Source organism: Rousettus aegyptiacus, unplaced genomic scaffold, assembly GCF_014176215.1.
Source record: "Rousettus aegyptiacus isolate mRouAeg1 unplaced genomic scaffold, mRouAeg1.p scaffold_m13_p_5, whole genome shotgun sequence".
Lineage (NCBI taxonomy): Eukaryota > Metazoa > Chordata > Mammalia > Chiroptera > Pteropodidae > Rousettus > Rousettus aegyptiacus.
The window spans coordinates 5,867,091-5,892,597 of record NW_023416308.1 but is presented as its reverse complement, the minus strand read 5'-3'; the positions used below and the strand labels follow the sequence as shown (position 1 = coordinate 5,892,597).

Sequence of the window (25,507 nt, the reverse complement as noted above, 5' to 3'; positions counted from 1 at the left end):
CATTTTTTACATATGTATACACGCCCATGAATTAATTCATCACCTCAATCAAGATAAACATTCCTATTTTTATCACCCCCCCCCAAATCATTTCAAGTGTATTTTCCTTTGCTTCATAGACCATATAAATTATGACAGTTGTTTTTTAAAATATTTACTGACTATTTCCAATATCTGGTTCATTTCTAAGTTGGTGTTTGTAGATTGTCTGCTTCCATGAGAATGGTTGACATTTTGTTGTTCTGTGTATGTCAGGTAAAACAGGATTTCATCTTAGACATTGTGAATACTATCTTGCATAGACTCTAGGTCCTTTTATAATTCTCTGGAGAATGCTGATGTTTTTATTTAGCAGGCCATCAACCTAATCAGGTTTAGAATGTACATTTGTCTAATCATCTTTAGGTGGAATTTCGAATCTTAGTCTACTTCTCTAAACCTGGCTTGTGCTGGTTTAGGACTGCAGTGTGCATTCCTGGTGCAGGGATTTGGCTGAGACTCACATGGAATTATACACAGAATTAGAGAATCCTCTTTTCTGGCCCTGTCACTTTTGGAATTACACCCCCTGCCACTTTCTGGCCTGAAGGTGGCCCCTCTCTGGTCTCTGTGGCCTAAAAGATGGGTTTCTATTGGAGTTTTAGGTGCTTTCATTCAGCAGCATCATGATTAGTGTGCACACCTGAGGCAAAGCTGTGGGAGAGAAAGGGAAAAAATGGGAAACACTTCTGTGTAGTCACTTATGCACGTTTGACTCTCTTCCACAATCAACCTACTTTTGTTTACTTTTCAGAGTCTTCATGTAGTTTATTTTTATATTTTCCCCAGAGTTTTTGTTTATAATCAGTGGGAAAGATAGGCTGTAGAGACCTTAAATGCACTAGCTTATTTAGTTAGTATTATTTTTAATCATAAAATATATACAACATATAATTTATATTTACCATTAAATTTTTTTAAATTGTGGTAAAAAACACATAAATATTTATCATTAACCATTTTTAAGTGTACAGTTTTAGTGGTGTGAAGTACATTCACATTGTTGTGAATGTGAACTATTACCTCTGTTCAGCTGCATAAAGTTTTATCATGCCACAGTGAAACTCTGTATCCATTAAACAAAAACTCTCCATTTCTCCCACCTCCGAACCCCATTCTACTTTCTGTCTCTATGAACCTGACTACTCTTGATACTTCATATCAGTAAATCATACATTATTAGAACACACAGATCCAGGGAAAATCCCTGAGACTGAAAATCTATGTCCATAAGTTGCGGACCGGGAAAGACGGAAGAGGCAGGCCACTCCAGTCTGGAAATTAATAGAGTTGATTAAGGGAAACTTACATATGAGGCACACATTGAGTGGCTAAAAGGAAAAATGGATGTCCCCCTAGCAGCTTGGAAAGTGCCAAAGAATTATATTGGGTAAAGGAGTAAATAAGTCACGGGTACTAGTACGTGAATGGCACCAGGTACAGGAAATTACGTGCTTGACCAGGTCAGGACAACAGTCTGTTCTAGGAAATAGCATGTAGTGGGAGACAGGGCAGGCATGCCAATTTACATCAGAAAGAACATCGATTATGATCAGTCTCTATGAGGGAATTGTGGTAAGTAGTCTCTGTTTTGGCCCTGCGGTCCGGCTTGCAAGTCTGACAGCGGTTACATCATGGAAAAGCCTCTCTACATCATTCAGTAGTTGTCCTTTTGCATCTAGCTTATTTCACTTAGCTTAGGTTCAAGGTTTCATCTATATTGTAGCACATGTCAGAATTTCATTTCTTTAGAAGGCTAAATAATAATCAATTGCATGGATATACCACATTTTATTGATTGATTCATCCATTGATGGACACTTGGGTTTCTTCCATCCTTGGCTGTTGTAGATAATGCTGATATGAACATGTGTATACTAATACCTTTATCAGTCCCTGCTTTCAGTACTTTCATCTGTATATCTAGAAGTGGATTGCTGGAGCAAATGAAAATTCTGTGTTTAATATTTCAAAGAGCCACTATATTGTTTTCCATAGCAGTTGCATCATTTTACAATTCCACTGCGTAAGGGTTCCAGTTATTCACATTTGCACCAACACATGTTTTCTGGGGCTTTTTGTTTTTTTGGGTTTTTTTTTTTTTCTGATAATTTACATTCTAATGGGTGTGAAGTGGTATCTCGTTGTAGTTTTGACTTAAATTTTCCTATGATTAGTGATGCTGAATATTTTTACATGTGCTGATTGGCCATTTGTATATCTTTTTTGGAGAAATGTTTATTGAAATGCTTTTCCCATTTTTCGAAAATGGATTTTCGGTTTTTTGTTGTTGATTTATATGAGTTCTTTATATATTCCAGATATTAACCCATTATCAGATATATGATTTGCAGATATTTTCTCCCATTCTCTTATAGGTTGCCTTTTCACTCTGTTGATTGTGTACTTTGATGCACAAAAATGTTTATTTTTTTTTTTAGGCAAGGCAACCCTTGGTTGACCTCACAGATTGCAAGGATCTTGTCAGCTTACAATCCCTTATATATATTTTTTTTATTTTTTATGCCTACAGAACCTCGTCTTCCTAGGTGGTCTCCCATCCAAGTACTAACCAGGCCCGGCCCTGCTTAGTTTCCGAGATCAGATGGGATGGGGCTTGTTCAGGGTTGCACGCCCATAGACCAAAAATGTTTAATTTTCATGTAGCCCAATAGTCCAATTTATTATTTCTTTTGTTTTCTGTACTTTTGATGTCATATTCAAGAAATCATTGCTAAGCCTAATGTAATGCAGCTTCTCCTCTATGTTTTCTTCTAGGAATGTCATAGTTTTATCTTTTAGGTTTAGATTTTTAACCTATTTTGAGTTAATTTTTGTATATGGTATAGGGTCTAACTTCATTCATGTACATATAGATATCTAGTTTTTCCATTACCATTAATTGAAAAGACTGTCATTTTCCCATCGAATGTCACTATTGCTTAAAATATCACTAAAGAATATGGTAGTTTTCTATAGGGTTGCTATAGAAGATAGTTCCTAATTAACAATGAGGTGGAAAAGAACTTCCATTGTCTCTCAAAATTCTAAATCCTGTGGTTTAAAAATAACACCTGTATAAAAATTGCTTCCTGTCTGGTTTTTCCTTTTCTTTCTCTTTTGAATTAAGAAAATTGGGTAGATAGGTATCTTTGATAACTCGGAGAAGATTTTAAATGATTAAGCTATGTTAGAAATGATTTAAAAATTGAATAAAAAAAACAGTATTGATGGGAAATCAAATTATTATAAACATTCTGCAGTACCCTGGGATTGAGTGTGAGCATTTCTGGCCTAGTCGTCACATTCCTGGAAATTCTCGTCTAAAGAGATACCACAGAAAGTTATCTCAAAGTTATACACTGGAAAATGTTTATCTTAATCACATTTATAATGGCTATAAATTTTAAACAACTTAATGTTAACTGATAACATATATATAGTATGTTTACACTATATTAAATATTAAGTAAATTATAATATGCAGATTCCTATAAGGTAGTCATTAAAATTAATGATGTAAAACTTTTTATTTACACAAAAAGATGAGAATGTCCATCTATAAAACAAAATCTTGCTGTGATCAAATACATATCAATAAATACACATTTAGACTCAGTTAAATATAGGTGCTGATTTTTATGCTTTTCATTATATTTCTCTATATTGGTAATTCTGTCAAAAGAGCATATATTATTTTTAATAAATAATTGAATTAATTTTATGATTCTTTTAAAGTTTCATGGCAGATTCTCTCATGGGAAGAAAATCTTTTAAAAAAAGTAAAGGAAAAGCTTTTATTGGTATAGTAAAAAAATCAGCATACAAAAATCAATTGTATTTTTACATATGAGATATGAACAACCTGAAAATGAACATAAGAGAACAATTCCATTCATAATAGCATGGATACACAGTGTCATTTGACTATGTATGTAACAGTTTATTTCTGTGCTCTCTATTCCAACCCATTAGACTTAGGTCTATATGTCTGTCCATAGTTTACATTAAGGGTCTTTCCTTTGTACAGTTCTATGGATTTTGATAAATGCATAATGTCATATATCCACCATTACAGTACCATCTGGTATGGTTTCTCTGCCCTAAAATTCCTTTTCACTTATTTATTCTTCTTCTCTTCCTTCTCATAACTCTGGTAACTGCTGACCTTTTTACTATTTCTATAGTTTTACCTTTTCCAGAATGTTATGTAGTTGGAATCATACAATATATAGTCTTTCCAGATTGGCTTCTTTCACTTAGTAATATGTATTTAAGGTCCTCCATGTCTTTTTGTGGCATGATCACTCATTTTTAAAAATTCATTGTATGTATTTACTAGTTTTTTTTTTTAATCCGTTCACCAATTGAAGGACTTACTGCTTGGTACTTCCAGGTTTTGGCAGTTACAAATAAAGCTATTGTAAACATTTGTGTGCAATTTTTGTGTCCACATAAGTTTTTAGCTCAATTTGGGAAAATAACTTAGAGCATGATTGTTGGAATATAGAGTATGCCTGTGTCTTCCAAAGTACAGTTATGCTCCCTATAACAATGTTTTGGTCAACAAAGGACTGCATATGTGACAGTGGTCCCATAAGTTTATCATGGAGCTGAGAAATTTTTATTGCATAGTGACATCGTAGTGTATGACCTTGGATTTGCCAAGGATGAGGAAGCTGCAAAAATCAACAAGGCTGTGGTTGAGATGGTAAACAGCTTTAACCTGGGTATGGATGAGGATGACATTGAAGAGCTCCTAGAGATGGCTTCTGAGGGAACCGACCAGTGAGAAGTTGTTGGAACTAGAACAGAAATGCATAGCTGAATAAGAGGCAAGAAAAAAGGCACCTGTGGGAGAAGGGAAAAAAGAACCCCCAAGAAAATTCACAGTAGAGGGGTTAGCAGAAGGTTTTGCAGATCTCAACAAGCTCCTTAAAAAGTTTGAAAACTTGGACCCCAACACGAAAGGTTTTCATTAATAGAGAGGAATATTCATGGCACATTACCTGCTAACAAGTAAATCTATGATGAAAAAAGAAACAAACCAAGCAAACCACCATGGATATATCTATATTGAAAAGAGTGACACCTCTTCAAGGAGAGCCTCAGGCAGGTCCTTCAGGAGGTGTTACAGAAGGCATTCTTATTAGAAAATGACAGTTCCATGCGTGTTATTGTCCCTGAAGACAATGGGGCGAGATGTGGAGGTAGGAGACAGTGATATTACTGACCCTGATGCTGTGTAGGCCTAGGGTAATGTGTGTGTTTGTGTCTTAGTTTTTAACAAAAAAGTTTAAAGCACAAAAAAGGTAAACATTTTAAAAATAGAAAAAAGCTAATATAATAAAGATATGAACAAAGGAAATGTTTTTGTACAGCTGTACAATGTATGTTTTAAGATATGTTAATACAAGAGTTAAAAAGTTAAGAAAAATTAAAGTTTATGAAGTAAAACTGTTTCAGTAAGCAAAGATTAGTTTATTATTGAAGAAAAAATATATATTTTAATAAATTTAGTGTAGTCTAAGTATACAGTGTTTACAAAGTAGTCTCCAGTAGTAGACTTGAAATTCACATAACATGTAATTAACCATTTTCAAGTGAATCATACAGTGGCATTTAGGACATCTACAAGGTTGTGCAAACATCAATTCTGTGTGGTTCCAAGACATTTTTATTACCCAAAAAGGAAATTTCATATCCAGTAAGCATGTACTCTTTCATCTCCCCTAGCCCTCAACCAGCCCCTGGAAACCACCAGGCCGCATCTGGCTTCTTTCTTCTGGATACTTCATATAAATGGAATCATACATACAATACGTGACCTTTTGCATCTGGCTACTTTTACTTGCATAATATTTCCAAGCTTCATTCATGTTATAGTCATATCAGTACTTTATTTCTTTTTATGGCCGAATAATCTTTTATTGTATATATACCACATTTTATTTATTCATTCATCTGTTGATGGACATGTGGGTCGTTTTCACCTTTTAGCTAATGTGAATAGTGTAGCTATGAACATTTGTGTACATGTATTTCTTTGAATACTTGTTTTCTAGTAAAGTCCAGCTTATCAATTTTTTCTTTAATGGATTATGCATTTACTGTTGTCTCTGAAAACTCATCGCCAGACCCCCAGACCCAAGGTCATCTAAATTTTCTCCTGTCTTAGAGTTTTGTATTTTACATTTAGGTTCTATGTTTTATATTTTTGTATTTTATATTTACAATTATTTTTTGTGAAAGGTGTAGGTATTTATCTTCATATTTGTGCATATGATCTCTAATAGTTTCAGTATCATATATTGATAAGGCTGTCCTTTCTCTACTGAATTGCCTTTGCTTCTTTGTCAAAGATTAGTCGATCGTATGACTGTTAGCATGGTATATCTTTCTTCATCCCTTTATTTTTAATCTATTGTGACTTTATATTTAAAGTGGGTTTTTTTGATTAAGAAAAGAATTACCATATGTCCCAGCAATCCCTCTTCTGGGTATCTACCCCCAAAATTTGAAAACATGTAAAAATGTATGTACCTGACACTCATTGCAGCATTATTCATGGTGGCTAGGCCATGGAAGTGCCCTTTGATAGATGATTGGATAAAGAAGAGGTGGTACATATAAACATGGGATATTACTCAGCTATGAGAAAATATGAAATACATGGATGGATCTTGAAATTATTATGATAAGCAAAATAAGTCAGACAGAAAAAAGTTGAGAACCATTTTATTTCATTCATATGCGAGCCATAAAACTGAAAACAACAAATGAACAAGACAAATAAACGATACTCATAGAGACAACAATTTAGTGGTTACCAGAGGGAAAGGGGCATGGATGTAGATAAGGGTAAAGGGGGTCAAATATGTGGTGACAGAAGGAAATTTAACTTTGAGTGGTTCACACATAATGTAATATACATATGACATATTATTGAATTGTATACTTAAAATCTATATAATTTTATTAACCAATGTAACTCCAATAAATTTAATAAAAATAAATAAATAAATTGGGTTATTTGAAACTTATAAGATACAGAGAACATTTTAAAGGTTGCCAAGATGGGAGGAGATTAAGAAGTACAAATTGGTAGTTATAAAATAGTCATGAAGATGTAAAGAATATCACGAAGAATATATTCGATAATATTGTAATAACTATGTATGGTGTCAGATGGGTACTAGAGTTATCAGGGTGATCACATTATCTAAATGTCTAATCACTGTGTTGTACACCTGAAATTAATATAATATTGTATATCAACTGTAATTGAAAAATTAAGAAATTATTTATAAAATGGTTTTGTGGACGACATACAGTTGGGTGTTACCATTTTATCAACTGTGCCAGTCTCTTTTAAAAAAATTTTTATTGAGATGTAATTGACATATTATGGTAGTTTCAGATGTACAATATAATGGTTCCATATTTGTATACATTATGAAATGTTGACCACAAGAAGTTAACATTCATCATGATACATTGTTACAAATTTGTTTTTCTTAATGAGACCTTTTAAGATTTACTCTTAGTAACAACTTTCAAATATGCAATACAGTTTTTTTAACTAGAGTCACCATGCTTTACATTACCTTCCAATGACTTATTCACCTTTTATTTTTATTTTTAGTTTATAAGTTAATTTTATTGGGGTAACATTGGTTAATACGATTATACAATTCTCAGGTGTACATTATCATTTGACATTTGTATATTCTATTCTGTGTTTACCACCCAACGTCCAGTTTCCTTCAACTACAATATATTTTATCCCCTTTACCCACTTTACCCTTCCCCTATCCTGATATATTTGACCCACTTTACCCCGTCTACCTCCCCACTCCATCCTACCTCCTACCCTTTGGTAACTACTAGTCTGTAGTCCATGTCCGTGAGTCTGTGTTTGTTTGTACTGTTCATTTGTTGCTTTTAGGTATTTGTCCCACATGTAAGTGATATCATGTGATTTTCAACTTTTTCTATCTAACTTATTTTGTTTAGCATGATTATCTCGAGGTCGATTCATGTTGTCACAAATGGCAGCATTTCATCTCTTCTTATGGCAGAGTAATATTCTGTTGTATATATGTACCACTGCTTTATCCAGTAATCTATCATAGGACACTTCAGTTGCTTCCATGTCCTGGCCATTGTAAATAATGCTGCTATGAACATTGATGTGCAAATATCTTTTTGGATATGGGTTTTCAAGTCTTTGGGGTAAATACCCAGTGGAGGGATTGCTGGATCATAAGGTAGATCAATTCTTAAGTTTTTTTGTGGAACCTCCATACTGTTTTCCTTAGTGGCTGTACCAATTTGCAGTCCCACCAGCACTGAATGAGGGTTCCTTTTTTACCACATCCTCTTCAACATTTGTTTTTACTTGTCTTGTGGATAACAGCTATTCTAACAGGTGTGAGATGGTATCTCATTGTGGTTTTGATTTGCATTCCCCTAATAGCTAGTGATGTTGAGCATCTTTTCATGCATTTGTTGGCCATTTATATGTGTTCTTGGGAGAAGTGTGTGTTCAGGTCCTCTGCCCAATTTTTGATTGGATCCTTTTTTGTTGTTGTTAGAAGTGTATGAGTTCTTTGTATATTTTGGATATTAGGCCTTTATTGGAGGTGTTGCTTGCAAATATATTTTCCCATTCAGATGGTTGTCTCTTTAACTTGTTGATGATTTCTTTTGCTGAGCTGACGCTTTTTAGTTTGATATAGTCTCATTCATTTATTTTTTGTTTTTACTTCCCTTGCCTTTGAGGTCAAATTCATAAAATCCTCTTTAAGTCCAAGGTTCATGAGTTTAGTTTCTATTTTTTCTTCTATGCACTTTATTGTTTCAGATCTTATATTCAGGTCCTTAATCCATTTTGAGTTAATTTTGGTGTGTGATGATAGACAACAGTCTAGTTTCATTCTTTTGCAGGTGGCTTTCCAGTTTTCCCAGCACCATTTATTGAAGAGGCTTTCCTTTCTCCACTGTATGTTTTTGACTTCTTTGTTGAAAATGATTTGCCCACATAAATATGGGTTTACTTCTGAACTCTCGATTCTGTTCCACTGGTCTGTTGTGTCTAGTTTTCTGCCAATACCATGCCTTTTTGATTACTATCACTTTGTAGCATAATTTGAAGTTGGGCAGAGTGATGCCTCTAGCTTTGTTCTTTTTTCTCAGGATGGCTTTGGCAATTTGGGGTCTTTTGTGCTTCCATACAAATCTGATGTTTAAATTTATTCCTAGGTATTTTATTCTTTTTGTTGCAATTGCAAAAGGAATTATTTTTTCCACTGCTTTTACTAACACTTCATTATTAGAGTATAGGAACGCTAAGGATTTTTGAACATTGATTTTGTATCCAGAAACTTTACTATATTTGCTTATTGTTTCTAGTAGTTTCTTGTGGAGTCCTTAGAGTTTTCTATATACAGAATCATGTCATCCACAAATAGTGACAGTTTGACTTCTTCATTTCCTATCTGGATGCCTTTTATATCTTCCTCCTGCCTCATTGCACTTGCTAGGACCTCCAACGTTATATTGAATAACATTGGCAATAGTGGACAGCCTTGCCTTGTTCCTGATCTTAGGGAGGGAAGGTTTTTAGTTTTTAACCATTAGGATAATGTCGGCTGAGGGCTTGTCATATATGGCCTTTATTATATTAAGGTATTTTCCTTGTATACCAATTTTGTTAAGTGTTTTTATCATAAACTGATGCTGTATCTTGTCAAAGGCTTTTTCTGCATCTATTGATAAGATCATGTGATTCTTATTTTTCAATTTGTTTATGTGGTGTACCACATTAATCGATTTGCATATGTTGAACCATCCCTATGCCTCTGGGAAGAAGCGCACTTGATCGTGGTATATAATTTTTAAAAATATGTTGCTGTATTCAGTTCGCTAGTATCTTATTTGGGATTTTTGCATGTGTGTTCGTGAGAGATATTGGTCTGTAGTTTTCTTTTTTTGTGGTATCTTTACCAGGTTTTGGTATCAGGGTGATATTGACCTCACAAAATGAGTTGGGAAATATTTCCTCCTCTTTGTTTTTTTTGGAATAGTTTGAGGAGAATAGCTATTACATCTTCTTTGAATGTTAGAATTCACTGACGAAGCCATTTGGTCCTGGAATTTTACTTTTTGGTAGGTTTTTGATGATTGCTTCAGTTTCCACACTGCCGATTGGCCTATTTAGATTTTCCAGTTCTTCCTTATTAAGCCTAGGAAGATTGTATTTTTCTAAGTACTAGCCTGTTTCTTTTAGGTTATTAAATTTGGTGTTATATACTTTTTCATAGTATTCTTGTATGATTCTTTGTATTTCTGCGATGTCAGTCATAATATCCTTTCTTTCATCCCTGATTTTGTTTATTTGTGTCTTTTCTCTTTTTTCTTTAGTGAGTCTAGCTAGGGGTTTGTCCATCTTATTAACCTTTTCAAAGAACCAGCTCTTTGTTGTATTTATTTTTTCTACTGTTTTTTCGTTTTCAATTTCATTTATTTCTGCTCTACTTTCATTATTTCTTTCCTTCTGGTGACTTTAGGCTTCATTTGTTATTCCTTTTCTAGTTTTTTAAGATGAAGCATTAGCTTGTTTATTTGGGCTCATTCTTGTTTTTTGAGATAGGCTTGTAGTGATATGAACTTTACTTTTATGACCACTTTTGCCATGTCCCAGAAGTTTTGATATGTTGTATTATCATTATCATTCATTTCTATGTATCTCTTGATCTCTTCTTATTTCTTCTCTAACCCAGTTATTCTTCAGTAGCATATTGTTTAATCTCCATGTATTTATGGTTCTTCCTGATTTCTTTTTGCAGTTGATCTCTAGTTTCAAAGCATTGTGTTCAGAGAATATGCTTGGTATATTTGTTGAGGCTATCTCTGTGTCCCAGTATGTGGTCAATTCTTGAGAATGTTCCATGTGCACTAGAGAAGAATGTATAAGCAGCTGTTTTGGGATGAAAGGCTCTGTAAATGTCAATTATGTCTAGTTATTCTAATGTGTCATTTAAGGATGTTATTTCCTTATTGATTTTCTGTTTGGATCATCTGTCCACATTCGAAAGTCGGGTATTTAACTCCCCTACTATGATAGTAGGTCTGTTTCTCCCTTTAGCTCTGTTAGTAATTGCTTTACATATTTCAGGGCTCCCTGCTTGGGAGCATAGATATTATTAATAAGTTATACCTTCTTGGTGCATGATTTCCTTTATCATTTGGAAGTGTCCCTCAGTATCTTCTTTACCTTTTTTGTTTTGAAGTCTGTTTCATCCAATATTAGTACCGCTACTCTTGCTATTCTCTGAATGCTATTTGCTTGATATATCATTTTCTGCCCTTTTACTTTGAGTCTATATTTGTCTTTGGAGCTGAGATGTGTTCCCTGGAGGTAGCATACGGTTGGGCTTTGTTTTTTGATCCATTCTGCAACCCTGTGCCTTTTTATTGGTGAGTCCAGTCCATTTACATTTAGGATGATTATTGAAATATGAGTTCTTCTTATAGCCATTTTATCTTTTGCTTTTTGGTAGCTTGGTGTTTCCATTGCTTCCTTGACCTTGTATTTCTGTTTTCTTTATTTTGGTTGGCTTTTGTGGATTTTCCTTCTGGTTCTTCTTGTTTTATGTTATATACCTCAATTCAGTTCTGAATCTTCTGTGTGTGTGGTTACCATTACAAGTATATAAAGGATAGTTATACAAATACAGTCGTCCATTTTCTTCTGCACATGCCTTATCTCCATTTCCCTTTGCGAATTTGGATCTTTGAATCCTTCCCTTTTCAGTCATTGTTATCTCATATTGTCCCTATGTATATTGAACGTTCATTACTATCTTGCCGTAGCAATTCTTTTCTTATTATTTAAGCTTATAATGCCCTATTCTTAGTAAGGGTTGCACTCCTCTGCTTCTGTTTGCCTGATAGTCACTTTACTCCTAATTATGTTTTTTTTTCTTTGTCATTTTGTTTTAGGTGAGGTGACCTCTTTCAGTATTTCTTGTAGTGCAGGCCTACAATTCCCTCAATTTTTGTTTATCTGGAAAGGTCTTAATTTCTCCTTCATATCTAAGGGAGAGCTTAGCTGGATACATAATTCTAGGCTGGTAGTCCTTTCACTTAATAATTTAAATATTTGATTCCATTCCTTTCTGGCTTGTAAGGTTTGTGCTGAGAAGTCCAACAATAATCTAATGGGTTTTCCTTTATAAGTGACCATTTTCTTCCCCCTGGCTGCCCTGAGAATTATGTCTTTGTCATTGATTTTTGATAATTTTAATACAGTGTGTCTTGGTGAAGGCCTTTTTTGGTTGAGATAATTGGGCATTCTTTTGACTTCTTGAATTCCAAGCTCCAGCTCATCCCTTAGATGTGAGAAATTCTTGTCAACCACTTGTCTGAAAATGCTTTCTAGTCCCTGCTCCTTTTCTTTACCTTCGATAATGCCCATTATCCTTATGTCGCCTCTCCTGATGGTATCAGCTAGTTCTTGAATTTCTCTTTTCATATTTTTCATTCTTTGGTTTCTGTCTTCTTTCTGATTTATTTCTAGATTTCTATCTTCAATATCACTGATCCTTTCCTCCATTTGGTCGACTTTACTTCCCAGGCCTGTTATTTCATTTTTCAACTCTTTCAGTGTGTTTTTCATCTCCAGAATATCTATTTTGTTCTTTTTGAGGGTTTCAGTCTCCTTGCCCTGCTCATCTAGGTGTTTTTCCAGTTCCTGAAATTGTTGATATGACTCATTTCAGAACTCACAGTTTTTTCAGAAGTAGCATCCTGAATTCTATGTCATTTAAGTTGCATATTTCTATGTATGTAATCATATTTTCTGGAGATTTTTCTCTTTCTGAGCTGCCTTGTCACCTTGGTTTTTTATGCTGTGTAATGGACTATTTCTCTGCCTCGGCATTAGTGGAAATGTATTCTGCTTTTTTTCCAGAAAGAAGATTTATTATATAAAGGTCTCTCTTTAGCCTGCTACAAAGAAGAGAAAAATACTATTTAACATGGCTCTTTCTTTTACATTGTGGCTCACAGGTCAGATAAGTAGTTCAACTGGTCCATTTATTCAACTTTAGGAAAGTAGTACTAGTAGAGAATTAAATAGATGTAGAATTAGGTGGCCTGGATTCTCTATGATTTTGAGGAAGTCATTTGATCTTTATCCCTTTTTTTCCCCTATAAACTGAAAATCATTGCCAGTCTAATCTACTTTATATAATTTTTTGAAATATTAAATAGGATGTCTGTTCACATGTTTTATAAAATGAAAGATTCTGTATGACTTTACGATGTTTTTATAGTTTTACTGTTTAAGCAAGGGAATCAAGATCATTAAACTAAGTACTATATCAAGAGTGGTTGCTTCTTTCCAGTCCAGAAAGTGGGTTTAGTTTATTATTCAGTTTGGAAAGGTTTCTGAACCTTGTTTTGGATAGTTTCCTATGGAGAGATATATTTAATAAGACAGAAACTTTAATCTGACAAGATAGATTTATTGTGCTGATCTGTCAAGGAATCAGAGCCTCTTTCTCCAAAAATTTGTTTGGAAATGGTCAAAATGTTTTTGATGTTTTAGCTAGGTATGAGAAACCCAGAGTTGTTCAGGGAGGAGAATTGACTCAGTACAGCCTTAGGACCTTTATGCTATTCCACCAAACTGGAACAGGAGGAATCAATCATTTACCAAAAGCTCACAGGTCTAAGATAAGCTATGAGAAGAGAAAATATTCTCCAACTGCATAAGCCATCAGAAAAGAAAGAATAGTGTCCTGAACCAGAGATTGCAAGATCTTGGTTAATACCAAACCAGAACTGTATTTTATTTAGTTCAGTGCCTCTTTTAAGAGTTAAAGTACTAAGCACTCAGAAAGACTCTTCTTGACTCTGAATTCTTTTTAAAACTGGATACTAGCAAAGCCTGAAACTTTCCAAGTCTGGCTTAAATATAGTTTTCTACCAGCACTAGGTAAATAGGCAGAGTCATTTTCTTATATAGCCTGTATCTTCAGACAATCCATTACTTTGACCTATTTAACTTGACAGCCCACCCAGGCATCAGTTTTACAGAATCAAATTTCCTAGAGTTAGTTTTTAAGTCCCTGAAGAGATCACCTTAAGTTTAGTACCTTAGCAAATTAGGGTGAGAATATTTAAAATAAATCTTTAGGGCCTAACCTTCACATTTACCCCGCCCCCCCTTTAGTTAGTAAGAATTATTTAAGAATGCTTCCCATTTCCTCTCAATTTACAGCAGGAAATTCGATGTTATAATTGATCATTCTGTTTTTCCATTAAAAAGCTAAAGAAAAACTGTTTCTCTACTCATAACACTTCTAACATCAAGTGTATTGTTTCCATACCAACCAATTCCCTAATTCTCCAGACACCAACTGGGTGTCCTGCAATTCAGTTCTGACACAGATCCCACAGGTTAGAAGCTCAGACTGCCCTCTACTTCAGATTCCAGTTGCAAGTAGTGGGTCCCCAGGTTACCCACACTTCTGTCTGACTTGACTAGAAATCAAGGGTTCCCATGACCCCCTCCTTGGGTTCAATAATTTTCTAGAATGGCTCGAATAACTCAGGGAAAATACTTATATTTACACCTTAACATAAAGGATATGATTAAGGATATAGATGAACAGCCAGATGAAGAGATACATAGGGCAAGGTCTGATAGGGTCTAAGCTTAGGAGCTTCTGTCCCCATGGAGTTTGAGTGTGCCATCCTCCTGCACATAGATGTGTTCACCAGCTCAGAAGCTCCCCGAATCCCTGGTTTAGAGATTTTTATGGAGGCTTCATCATGTAGACATGATCAATTATTAACTCAGTCTCCAGCCTCCTTCCCTCTCTTGGGATGCGGCTGAAAGTTTCAAGCCTTTCATCATGGCTTGATCTTTCTGGTGACCAGCCCCATCCTGAAGCCATCCAGAAGCCCACCAGAAATCCCCTTATTGAAACAAAAAGCATTCCTATCATTCAAGAAATTCCAAGGGATTTGAGAGCTCTGTGTAAGATGCTCCTATTACTTCCATCACTCAGGAAATTCCATGAGTTTAAGGAGCTCTGTGTCAGGAACCAGGAGCAGAGACCAAGTATATAGTTCTTATTATGTAATAAAAACAAACCCAAACTTGACTCCTCTCTCTCCATGTTATGAGAGCATTCTGGTACCTAGTTTATTACTCTTTAGAGACTTAGAGACCAAGACAGAAATACATACTTTCCTTAAAAATGGAACATTTTAATATTTTAGATTTTCTATATTAAAAATTTTGGTATGTATAATTTATAAAACTAATATGCATTTTCAATAAAAATTTAAAAAGTTAAGAGGGGTATACAAATGAAAAGTAAAAGTTTACCTTCCTTTTTTTCTCCCAACTTTCACAATTTGATCAGTTCAGATTAAACGTTTGTACTTTTCAAAATTCTCCTCTAGCAGGTTCTTGTAAAAAAAAGTTGGGAGTGGGAGAAGTTAGGGCATTCCTTGCTTGCACAAACAGATGAAGAGGTCCTAGATTTTCTAAGAGTCATAGTAAAGAAAGAGAACCAGTCCTTTGATCTAAACAAACAAGATATCCACGTTTCTGAATCTAGATTTCCAGTCCCATTCTTTGAGTAGGAAGACCCTTAGAAAACTAGTACTGAAATTTTTAGAACAGAGCAGTTATTAATCATTTCCAATGAAGCAGAATGAAAGAAAATGGGCTTAAACAATAGTAGGTAAGAATTCGTTTTGGGTAGAAACTTTGAGGATTGCTATGACAGAAATAAATTATCAGGGTCACTTTGGTATTTCTCTATCAAATATGTCCATAATTTTCATCTGTGTAAAATGGATTCGCTATTTTTACATGAAGACCAGGTGATACACTAGTGAAGTGGTTCAAAATGCTTCCTAGGCTTTAGGATTTTAAAAATGAGTAAAACTTAAAAAAGAAAAAAGTGGGAGTTATAGCGTTGCTAACTTTACATTATGCTAAATTAAGAACACTGACAAAACAACTACTACCTAATTTTATAAAAGGAATTACAATTGCTACTAAAAAACTAGGTAAAGTATAATCTCAGAATAAAGGGTGGTTTCTTTAAAGTAGTAAATTTAGCCATATGAAAAACTTATTATATTACCTATATTTTTCTCAATATTTCTTAGACCAGTGCCAATTTTTCAAGGATTGGCACTAATTTCTGAACCAGCATTTGGAAATTATTGCACTATATGGCCTTTCAAAGTCCTTTTCAGGTTTAGGATGCTAAAACTTCAAGACACATGAATATTTTTTGTTTTGAGCTTTTCCTCTTCTACTGGGATAGCTGTGAGATGCAAATTAGAACTAGGCTTATTATCCTATTATATTATAACTTCATTAGGTTACGGAACCTGCAGTTATTGAGTTACTCTCTGATTTAGATAATGAAAAGAGTTTTGTAGGAAACTCAGAGCTGATAACGGGTGGAGGGTGGGGGCGGGGGAGAGAACTGGCTTGGAACAGCTGGGGCGCCCTTATGCCACTTCACTGAACTGAAACAGAAGAAATCAAACATTTACCAAATAGCTAGTCTTTTGTTTTGGAACTTAACCTAAGAAGCCAAGTGAGTTTGAGAACTAAGCCATCAGAAATAATTTCAGTATTCAATTAGTAAGTGGAGATGTGGGGTTTTCCAAGTGCTGTTTATTTTGTGAACTCAGCCAACCAGCAAAGAGATGTTACAGTGCCAGAATAACATCTGGACCAGAAAGCTTTGTCTAGACAATAGCATCTGGCCATGAAAGATGGAGTCTGGTTCATAGCCTCAGATGCTGATGTTTTTAATTTTATTTGATGCCTAGCTCTGCACTGAGAGGATTGATTTGCTTGTATGTGATTGTCCCCACCTCCAGTCAATCTTGGGATCAAGAGCAAGTTCAGTGCTTTTTCCAAAAAGGGTCTAGGAATATCGTTGTGCTAATATTTCTCTTTATCAGAGATAACTGCTATCGAGAAACAGAATAAGGGGAAAATGATAGTGCCAGGTACTGTCCTGTTCAGCCTCTCTCTTTACTCTTGGTTATTTTGACACAAGTTCAAATATCAGCAGTCATCTTTTCTTAGTGAATGAACCCGATTTCATTTACTGAAAGAATATGCAAGTCGAGAATTTTAGAGACACCAGCTTGGACAGCAGATGACATGAAATTTGTGGCTTAGAGTTAAAGTGTAGAGTTTGGAGTTAAATGTACGTAGGTTTAAATCTAGACTCTGGAGCCTGTTAGCCGTGTGATTTTTTAAGCAAGTAAATGTCTCTAAATCCTAGTTTCTCCATGTAAAATAGGAGTAATGATATGAATTTTTAGGGTTATGTGAAGATTAAATTAGACAACAAATGCAAAGTGCTTGCCCTTAGTGTAAACTATTGTTGTTATTTTTATTATTTTTAGAAGTAAGATAGGTTCTGCCTACCTCCTTAAGAACAGAATTCACCTGCAGACCTTTTGTTTCCTCCACATACTTACTGATCCATTACTTTCTGAATCTGCCTGACAATAGAAAGCAGGGCCTATGAAAAGTATTCTCTCATCAAAGATTGGATTTTACTACCTTTGCTTGTTAATGTATTCTCACTGCCTTTCTGACATCTTAGACTTAGCCTGCCTACCTTAAAGGCCTAAATTTTACAGTGACTGGAGATTTATATAACATTATTATTGTGATTTTTAGGGCCTTCTTGTGGTTTAAATATAAAAAGAGTTCAAAGAAACTTTTGCTAATTGATAGCCGACTTCACTGGATATAATCCCATGCTTAGAGGCCCTATACCCTTCTATGCGGGTAGATTTCTGATCCAAGCCCCCTTGGGCTAGCTTTTACCTCATTTAGTCATAATATACTAACCAACATCTGATTAATGGCGTGGCACTATATCTTATCTGTGACAGAAAAGATTTGTATCATGACCAGTCCCCTTCATTAGGAGTAAATACTCTTAACAGCAGCAACGACAAAAAAAATCCCTTGTACCTGAGGTCTATGTGATAAAAGTAGCTCTACATGGCATCCTAAGTATTTTGGGACATCTAGAGTTGACTTTAGAGTGAAATTCTCTCATATTATTTTCTGTTGCTCAGAAAATAGTTTCTGTCTACATAGAGGCAAGAAGGAAGCTATTCAAAAAATCTCATCACAGTATTTTTATACTTGATTATACTCTATCTCCATTTTCTGTAAGCTTGAGCTGCCATCCTTTCAAGACAATTTTACAAAGAAGTAGAACACTACATTTTTGAGGTAGTTTTAGGTATGTTCATCTTGTAAGAGTGAACTAAATAAGTTATTGAGGTCTCATTTAGTCTCAGGATTCAATTAAAACAGACAAAAATGGTCTGTTTTGACAACCATGACTCTGGAATTACCGTGTTTGATTTGCTTTAGGCTGATGTAGAGGAGATTTGAGGCAAATAACTTCTTACATTAGTTTTTCATTAATTTAATAATAGAAACAAAATAGTTTCTGCATTTAACAGACCTTAAATTAGTCACTTTAACAATACATTCACTTACAGTCTTGTTTCTTATCATAAAAATAGAATATAATGTCAGCCTATATATAAAGGTACTTTTAAGTCATAAAGCATACAAATATAAGATTGAGTAGAAGATTCTTGTTTGTCTTTCCTATTGTAGATTCTTCTTCATACATGGGAATTATTCAATAACTATTTGCCTCACTGGGATTTTAAGAGAATAAAGATGATAGAGTTGATGAGTCTTAAGTTTCACAAAAGAATACAAAATAGTTAAGATGATAAATTTATAATGAGTTGCTTCTGTTTGATATTGAAGAATGTTAACAGTAATCATAGCAGTTAAGGTTATTAACCACAATATCTCTTTGGCTTTCTTAAATCTGAAAACTGCAAGAAAGGCCAGATTTAGTATCTTTATTTGTCTGGTGTTCTTAGGGTGGAGAAATCTATCAAATATAATAACGCCCTGGTTCCCTCTTCTGGTCTTAAATGAAATTACCAGTCTCTTTAAGTGGCAAGAGGAGAGAAGAAGACAAGGGAATCAGATCACATTTCAACTGCCAATGTTGGAGACATGTAATTTAGTGGACATTACTTCCTACTGTAAGCCATCGTGTCTCTTACATGTTCACCTTAGTAACAACAGAAAAGTTTGGAGGATCTTCCTGTACAAATTTTCTCAAAGAACTAAACTTGCATCTGCCTATGGCCTCAGTTATGAGATAAGTATCTATTGCATGTTTATAACGTTCCACTCATTATACCGTACTCTGAAGCACACATCAAAAAACAAGACAGATAAATTTCCTACCCTCATAGAGTTTACAATTCTAGGGATAATTCACCTCAAGTTGTTGAGTGCCTGCTGTATATAAAGCTCTGTGTTAAGCTGCTAGAAGGTAAAGTTGGTTATGTGTATGATAGTATAAATATAGGTACAAATATGATTCCTCAAATTGAGGAATTTAAAGTCTAATGGGAGGCTAGACATATGTACTTTATATAAATCATTATAGTACAAAGCAAGTTCAGTTATTTAATAAAAGTATAAATTGGCAAGGACTACAGAAGCGATTGGTTCTAACTAGGGAGATTCAAAAATTATCACAGAATGGGTAATCAGAATTTCACCTACCCAGAAGTTTCTGTCTCTCCTTATTATGTCTCTTAGAATGTATTTCTCTAAGTTTCTTTTCTTTTCCTGAGCAACTGGAGCAGTAAAGTGGTCTAAAATCAGGCAGTGTAAGGAAGGAGGTAAAGTCAGGTCTCAAGATCAGTGGTGATGGAAATATCTTCTATCTGCACTGTCCAGTATTTAGTATTAGCTGTTGTGTACTTAAAGTATGGCTAGTTTAACTGAGGAACTGTATTTTAGATTATCTTTCATTTTTATTAGTTTAAATTTGAGTAGCTACATGTGTCTAGTAACAACTGTATTGGGCAGTACAGATCTAGATAATACATGATGTTATGGTTACTCTCTAAAGAATGGAGACTTGGCATTTTAACGAGTGAGCCTGTTCAGGATGTTTTTACATGAACTCTTGTATAGTTCACCCAAATTCTTCCCACTAATCTGCTTTCTAACACCGAAACTACACTCTATATTTTTGTGACTCACTGACATCCATAGTCTTTTCTGTCGTTTTTAAAAACAGCTTCCCTGTTAGTTTTTTTAAATGTCCCTACAGGATTTTGCAGCATCCATGTAAATAATGACACACTATTTTTGAATGCTTAAACTATGTGTCATGTACTACAAAGGTACTTTATATATATTTCATGTAATTTTTACAGAAAACCTATGAAAGTGGATGCTTTCGTTCTCATTTTATAGATGAGAAAACTTAGAGAGTTGTGGATAAAATGTTAAGAAGAACTCCTTTTTCTGTCTCTGGAAAAATTTCACCTTGGATTAACTTTCTCCTCTATTCTCCTAGAAATCTGGTAAAATGGAACACCAGTTGTGTTACCAGACCACATTGCTTATGGTAAAAATGACCTCTGATAGATAAAATGCACCTAGACTAGGAAGACTGTAAATAAAGTGTAAATAACTGTTAGGAAAAGCTACCATCTTTAGGCTTCTCTGAATGCAGCGAATCTTAGAATCAGACGTATTCCTTATAGGGACCCTGGAATCTGAATTCAGAGCTATTGTTTCCTATTTGAGACATAAGCCAACGTGGCCATTATACCTTGATATCAGCCTGGTGAAGTAATTTGACCCACAATGTATGTAAATGGACAGTTCCAGGAGGAAATACATATGCTAATAAGTGAAAATATGCTTGATCCTACTAATAATTAACATATAAATTTAAGTATAATGATGAGATGATAAAGTTTAAAAGACAGATAATGCTAGCCTGTGAGAACGTGAGAAAACAGGCATATTTGATGGTAATATAGATTGGTAAAAATTTTTGATAGGCAATTTGATGATGTCTCTCAAAGTGGTTATTTTTCATATCATAGCAATTTCACTCCTGAGAATCTATCCTATGGAAATATTTGCACAACTGAGCAAAGATTTGCAAGCATATTCATATATTATTTTTTGTAATAGCAATAAGTTGGAACCCAAATATCCCTCAGTTAGGGAATGATTAAGTAAATAATGGTACATACCAATAGTGCAATAATATCCACTCTTTAAAAATAATGATCCCAAATGATCAACAGATATAAGTATTGAACACTGACAGCTGCTTATATTACAAAAAGAAAGACTGTTTGATGTTATATGCCCCCTGATGGAAGAACACTTCACAACCTATGAAATATTGTCAAAAAAAAAAAAAAATTAAACCTGAATTTGACCTAGTGAGGTGGTGATATATATCTAACCACCATTATACAGGAACTACGGATACAGAAAAATATGATAAACTGTACCATTGAGCTGCAAGCAGAAAAATCCACACTATGGGAAGTTATAGGGGGGAAAAATGTTAATTTTCAATAACTAAATGAAAAGAAAAACCTTCAAACGATAAAAGGAGAACCTGGCAATGAAAAAAGATTTTTAAAAAAAGTGTGTCAGAGGCAGGACTTCTGGAAAGGTCAAGAGCTTGGCAGATCTTCTCAGTGAAACAACTACTATTTAACTGTGAAAATTATTTTTAAAAACCTCACCCATTTAAAGTCCCTGGAATTTGTCCCAAAGACATATAACAAATGGAGAAATAGTTGTTCAAAAAAATCTACTAAATCTTAGTAAGAACGGTGAGGGTTTGTGGCATTTCAGACATGACTTGTTTCCATTCCTTTCCCCTCGGATATTTGTGATGAAAGCTCCAATTGGGTTGTTTGTCGTTTGGTTGCTGAGTTGTAAGTTTATATGTATATATTCTCAATAACAGACCCATATCAGATATATGATTTACAGATATTTTCTCCAGTTCTTTAAGTTGTCTTATCACTTTCTCGATGATGTCCTTTAATGTCCTTTAAAAGGTTTTAAAAATAATTTATTGAGGTATAATTCACATGACATAAAATTAACCATTTTAGGTGAACAGTGGCATTTAGTGCATTCAGTGTTAGGCAACCACCATCTGCATCTAGTTCCAAAACATTTTTGTCACTCAAAAGTAAAACCCTTACTCATTAAGCAGTTTATCCCCATATTCCCTAACCCCAACACCTGGAAACAGCCAATCTGAAGTCAGTGTCTATCTAAGGCTATGTCTATTTTGGATATTTTACATTAACAGAATAATTTAAAATATGACCTTTTGTGTCTAGCTTTGCTCACTTAGCATAATGTTTTGAAGGCTTATCTGTATTGTAGCATGTATCAGTACTTCATTCCTTTTTATGACTGAACAATATTCCATGTGTATATGTACATCAGAATTTGTTTATCCATTCATCCGTTTATGGATATTTGGGCTGTTTCTACCTTTTGGTTATTGCACACAATGCTCATTTGAACATGTATGTATATATAATTGTTTGAGTACTTATTTTCAATTCTTTTGGGTATATACCTAGGATTGGAATTGCTAGATTACATGGTAATTCTATGTTTTACTATTTAAGGAAGCACCAAACTGTTCTCATTTTTGGTACTCTTAATTTCTTTGTGCAGATCCAAATTTCTATCTGTTATCACGATTTTTGCCTGAAGGGCTTAACATTTCTTATAATAATGGTTTGCTTCAATGAATTCTCTCTGCTTTTGTTTGTCTGAAAAAGTCCTCTTTGTGTCCTTTTTTTGAAAGGTATTTTTGTTATGTATAGAATTCTAAGTTGACAGATTCTAAGTTGACAGATTCTTCTCTTTCAGTGATTTAAAGATGTTGCTCTTATGGTTTCTGGATTTTTTTTTTTTTTTGATAAGAAGTCTGCTGTCATTCGTATTTTTGTTTCTGTGTATGTAATGTGTCTTTACTTTGAATGGTATTGGTATTTTCTGTTTATCACTGGTTTTCAGTAATTCGATTATGATGTTACTTGGTGTGGGGTTTTTTTTTTTTTTGCATATTTTTCATATTTGGTTTTGTTAAGCTTTTTGTATGTGATGGTTTATATTTTCATCAAATGTGAAAATTTTTTGGTTATTATTTCTTCAAATATTTTCTGTTTCTCCTTGCCCCTCCTTCCACGTGCATTAATTAGCCTGCTCGATATTGTCCCACAGCTCATTTAGGGTTTGTTCATATTTTTAAAGTCCTTTTTTCTCTGGGTGTTTCATTTTAGATTGTTTCTATTTTTTGTATCTTTAAGTTTACTAATCTTTTGAAGTTTCTAATTTTTGAATATATATTGCATATTTTCATATATTATATTTTTATTTTTCAGTTTCCTTATTTTTTATTTTAAATATTATATTTTTCATTTGTAGAATTTCAATTTGGATCTTTCTATCTTCCATTTCTCTACTTGTCATGCTCACGCTTTCCTCTACCTTCTTGGACGTATGGAGTATATTTGTAATAGTTCCTTTAACATCTTTGTCTATTAATATTTATAATCTATCATTTCTGAGATTTTTTTGATTAATTTTTCTCTTGGTTATGGTTCATATTTCCCTGCTTCGTTATATAACATTTTATTAGATGCCTGATATTGTAGATTTTATGTTATTAGGTATTAGATTTCTTTATATATATATATATTTTTTTTTTTTAATTTGAGGGTTTTGATTTGGATATAGTTAACTCAGTGTATTTACTCCTTTCAAGGCTTGCTTAGTTTTCAAAGGTTTGATTTTAAGCTTTGGTTAGGGTAGTCTTTCATATACAGCTAATTTGGTCCCATTAGTAAGGCAGTATTATTATTATTCTATAGCACTGTCATTCCTATGTATGTATTAGAAAGTGCTCCCACTCTGACTAATGGAAACATGAACTATTTACTTTAGGGATTCTATTGGAGGTTGTTCCACCTTCTTCTTTCTGATGGTGTTTTTTCTGGTCTTCTTGGTTTTCTCTTCCACATTCACAGATCAGTACTTAATCAAAGACTTGAGGATACCTTTACAAATTTCCAGAGCACTATACCTCTGTGTGGCTCCCTCTTCTCTGAGAATCTGCTTCACAAATATTAGCTGCCTTGTCCTCTCCAGACCCTGAACTCTGTCTTCTCAACTCTGTCTTCTCAACTCACCAAGGCAGCTGTCTGTTTGGATTTCCCTTCACGGCACTCACTTTTTCAGCCAGTGAGCTGGGGCGCTTGATGGGCTCGACTTGTTTGTTTTCCGTTTTTCAGGGATTACTGTTCTACACTGATTGTTATCCGCTGTTTGAGAACTGAGTATTTTCGTATATTTTGTCCAATTTTTAGTTTTTAAGGCTGAATAGTAAGTTCTATTCCTGTTATTTCATCAAAGATGAGAAACAAAAATTCCTTCCATTGGATTTTGTCCACTAGTTCCTTGCTATCTTGTTGGTTCTTTGATGCTTTTAAGGATTTAAAAAGCATGGGAAGTCAAAACAGAAACAGAAAACATGTTTGAAGAAATAATAACCAAAATCTTCCCAAATTCGATGAAAATATAAACCACCATATACAAGAAGTGTAACAAGACCATGCATAAGAAAAATGCACATAACCACTATACTGTACACCTGAAATTAATGCAACATTGAATATCAACTGTAATTGATAAATAAAAATTAATTTAAAAATTAAAAATAGAAACAATTACATTTTATTATATATCAAAAAAAAAAAAAAGGAAAGAAAGAAACATGCAGAAAATACACCAAGGCACCTCATTAAAATTACTGAAGACCAGTGATATATAGAAAACACCAATAACATTTAGCATGTTTAGTTCTTTCGAATGGAAATTTTGGTTCATATAGCCTAGGCTATCATTATTAGAAATGGAAATTCTTATGGCCTTTTAAATTAAAAAATAAAATAGAAAAATATTCTATGATATTTTCTTAAAAGTAGAACTGTTAGGTGAGAGGTGTTGGATAATGCTGTGTGTGGTTCCTCTGAACATTCAAAAGGATAAAATATGGAAGCTGGGACATATTTTATGTAGACCTGGGTAGAATTCCCACATTTTACATGATATGGATACTGGGTGGTAAGTTACTAATAGACCAGTAGGTAGGATTCTTATGGTAGAGAATAATGGAATAAATTGAAGGAAGTCAAAGTGGGACAGTTATGATAGGTTGTTTTGATTTTCACCTAGATATTCTACATTTCTTCATTTCTCTACACTGTGAATTACATCTGGTGTCTGTACAAAGAGCTCAGGATGAAACACAACCAGAGCAGACAGAGCACATTTCCCCTGGTAAGTTTTATTCAGACCTAATAGTTAAGAATAGTATGCTAAAACAACCCCATATAACCTTGATAAACAGTATAAGCACTCAGTACTGGCTATGTGAATTCATGGTAGTTAATAAAAGAAAAACTACATTCTCACTAAGTTTCCATTCTG

General features: G+C 34.0%; 1 protein-coding gene and 1 pseudogene across 7 annotated transcripts in view; one reads left to right on the top strand and one right to left on the bottom strand.

Annotated features, from left to right (window-relative positions):
* The window catches only part of TMEM116 (transmembrane protein 116), a 76,525-nt gene that overhangs the window by 16,210 nt on the left and 34,808 nt on the right, over positions 1-25,507 (top strand). For 5 of the 7 annotated variants that reach the window (XM_036220232.1, XM_016149734.2, XM_016149735.2 and 2 more), the window contains exon 5: positions 25,253-25,357. The exons of the other annotated variants lie outside the window; for them this stretch is intronic. In XM_036220232.1, coding sequence (XP_036076125.1) covers positions 25,253-25,357 — 105 coding nt within the window. The remainder of the gene's footprint in view (positions 1-25,252; positions 25,358-25,507) is intronic. 7 annotated transcript variants of the gene reach the window in all.
* Positions 2,564-2,682, bottom strand: LOC118603641 (annotated as a pseudogene).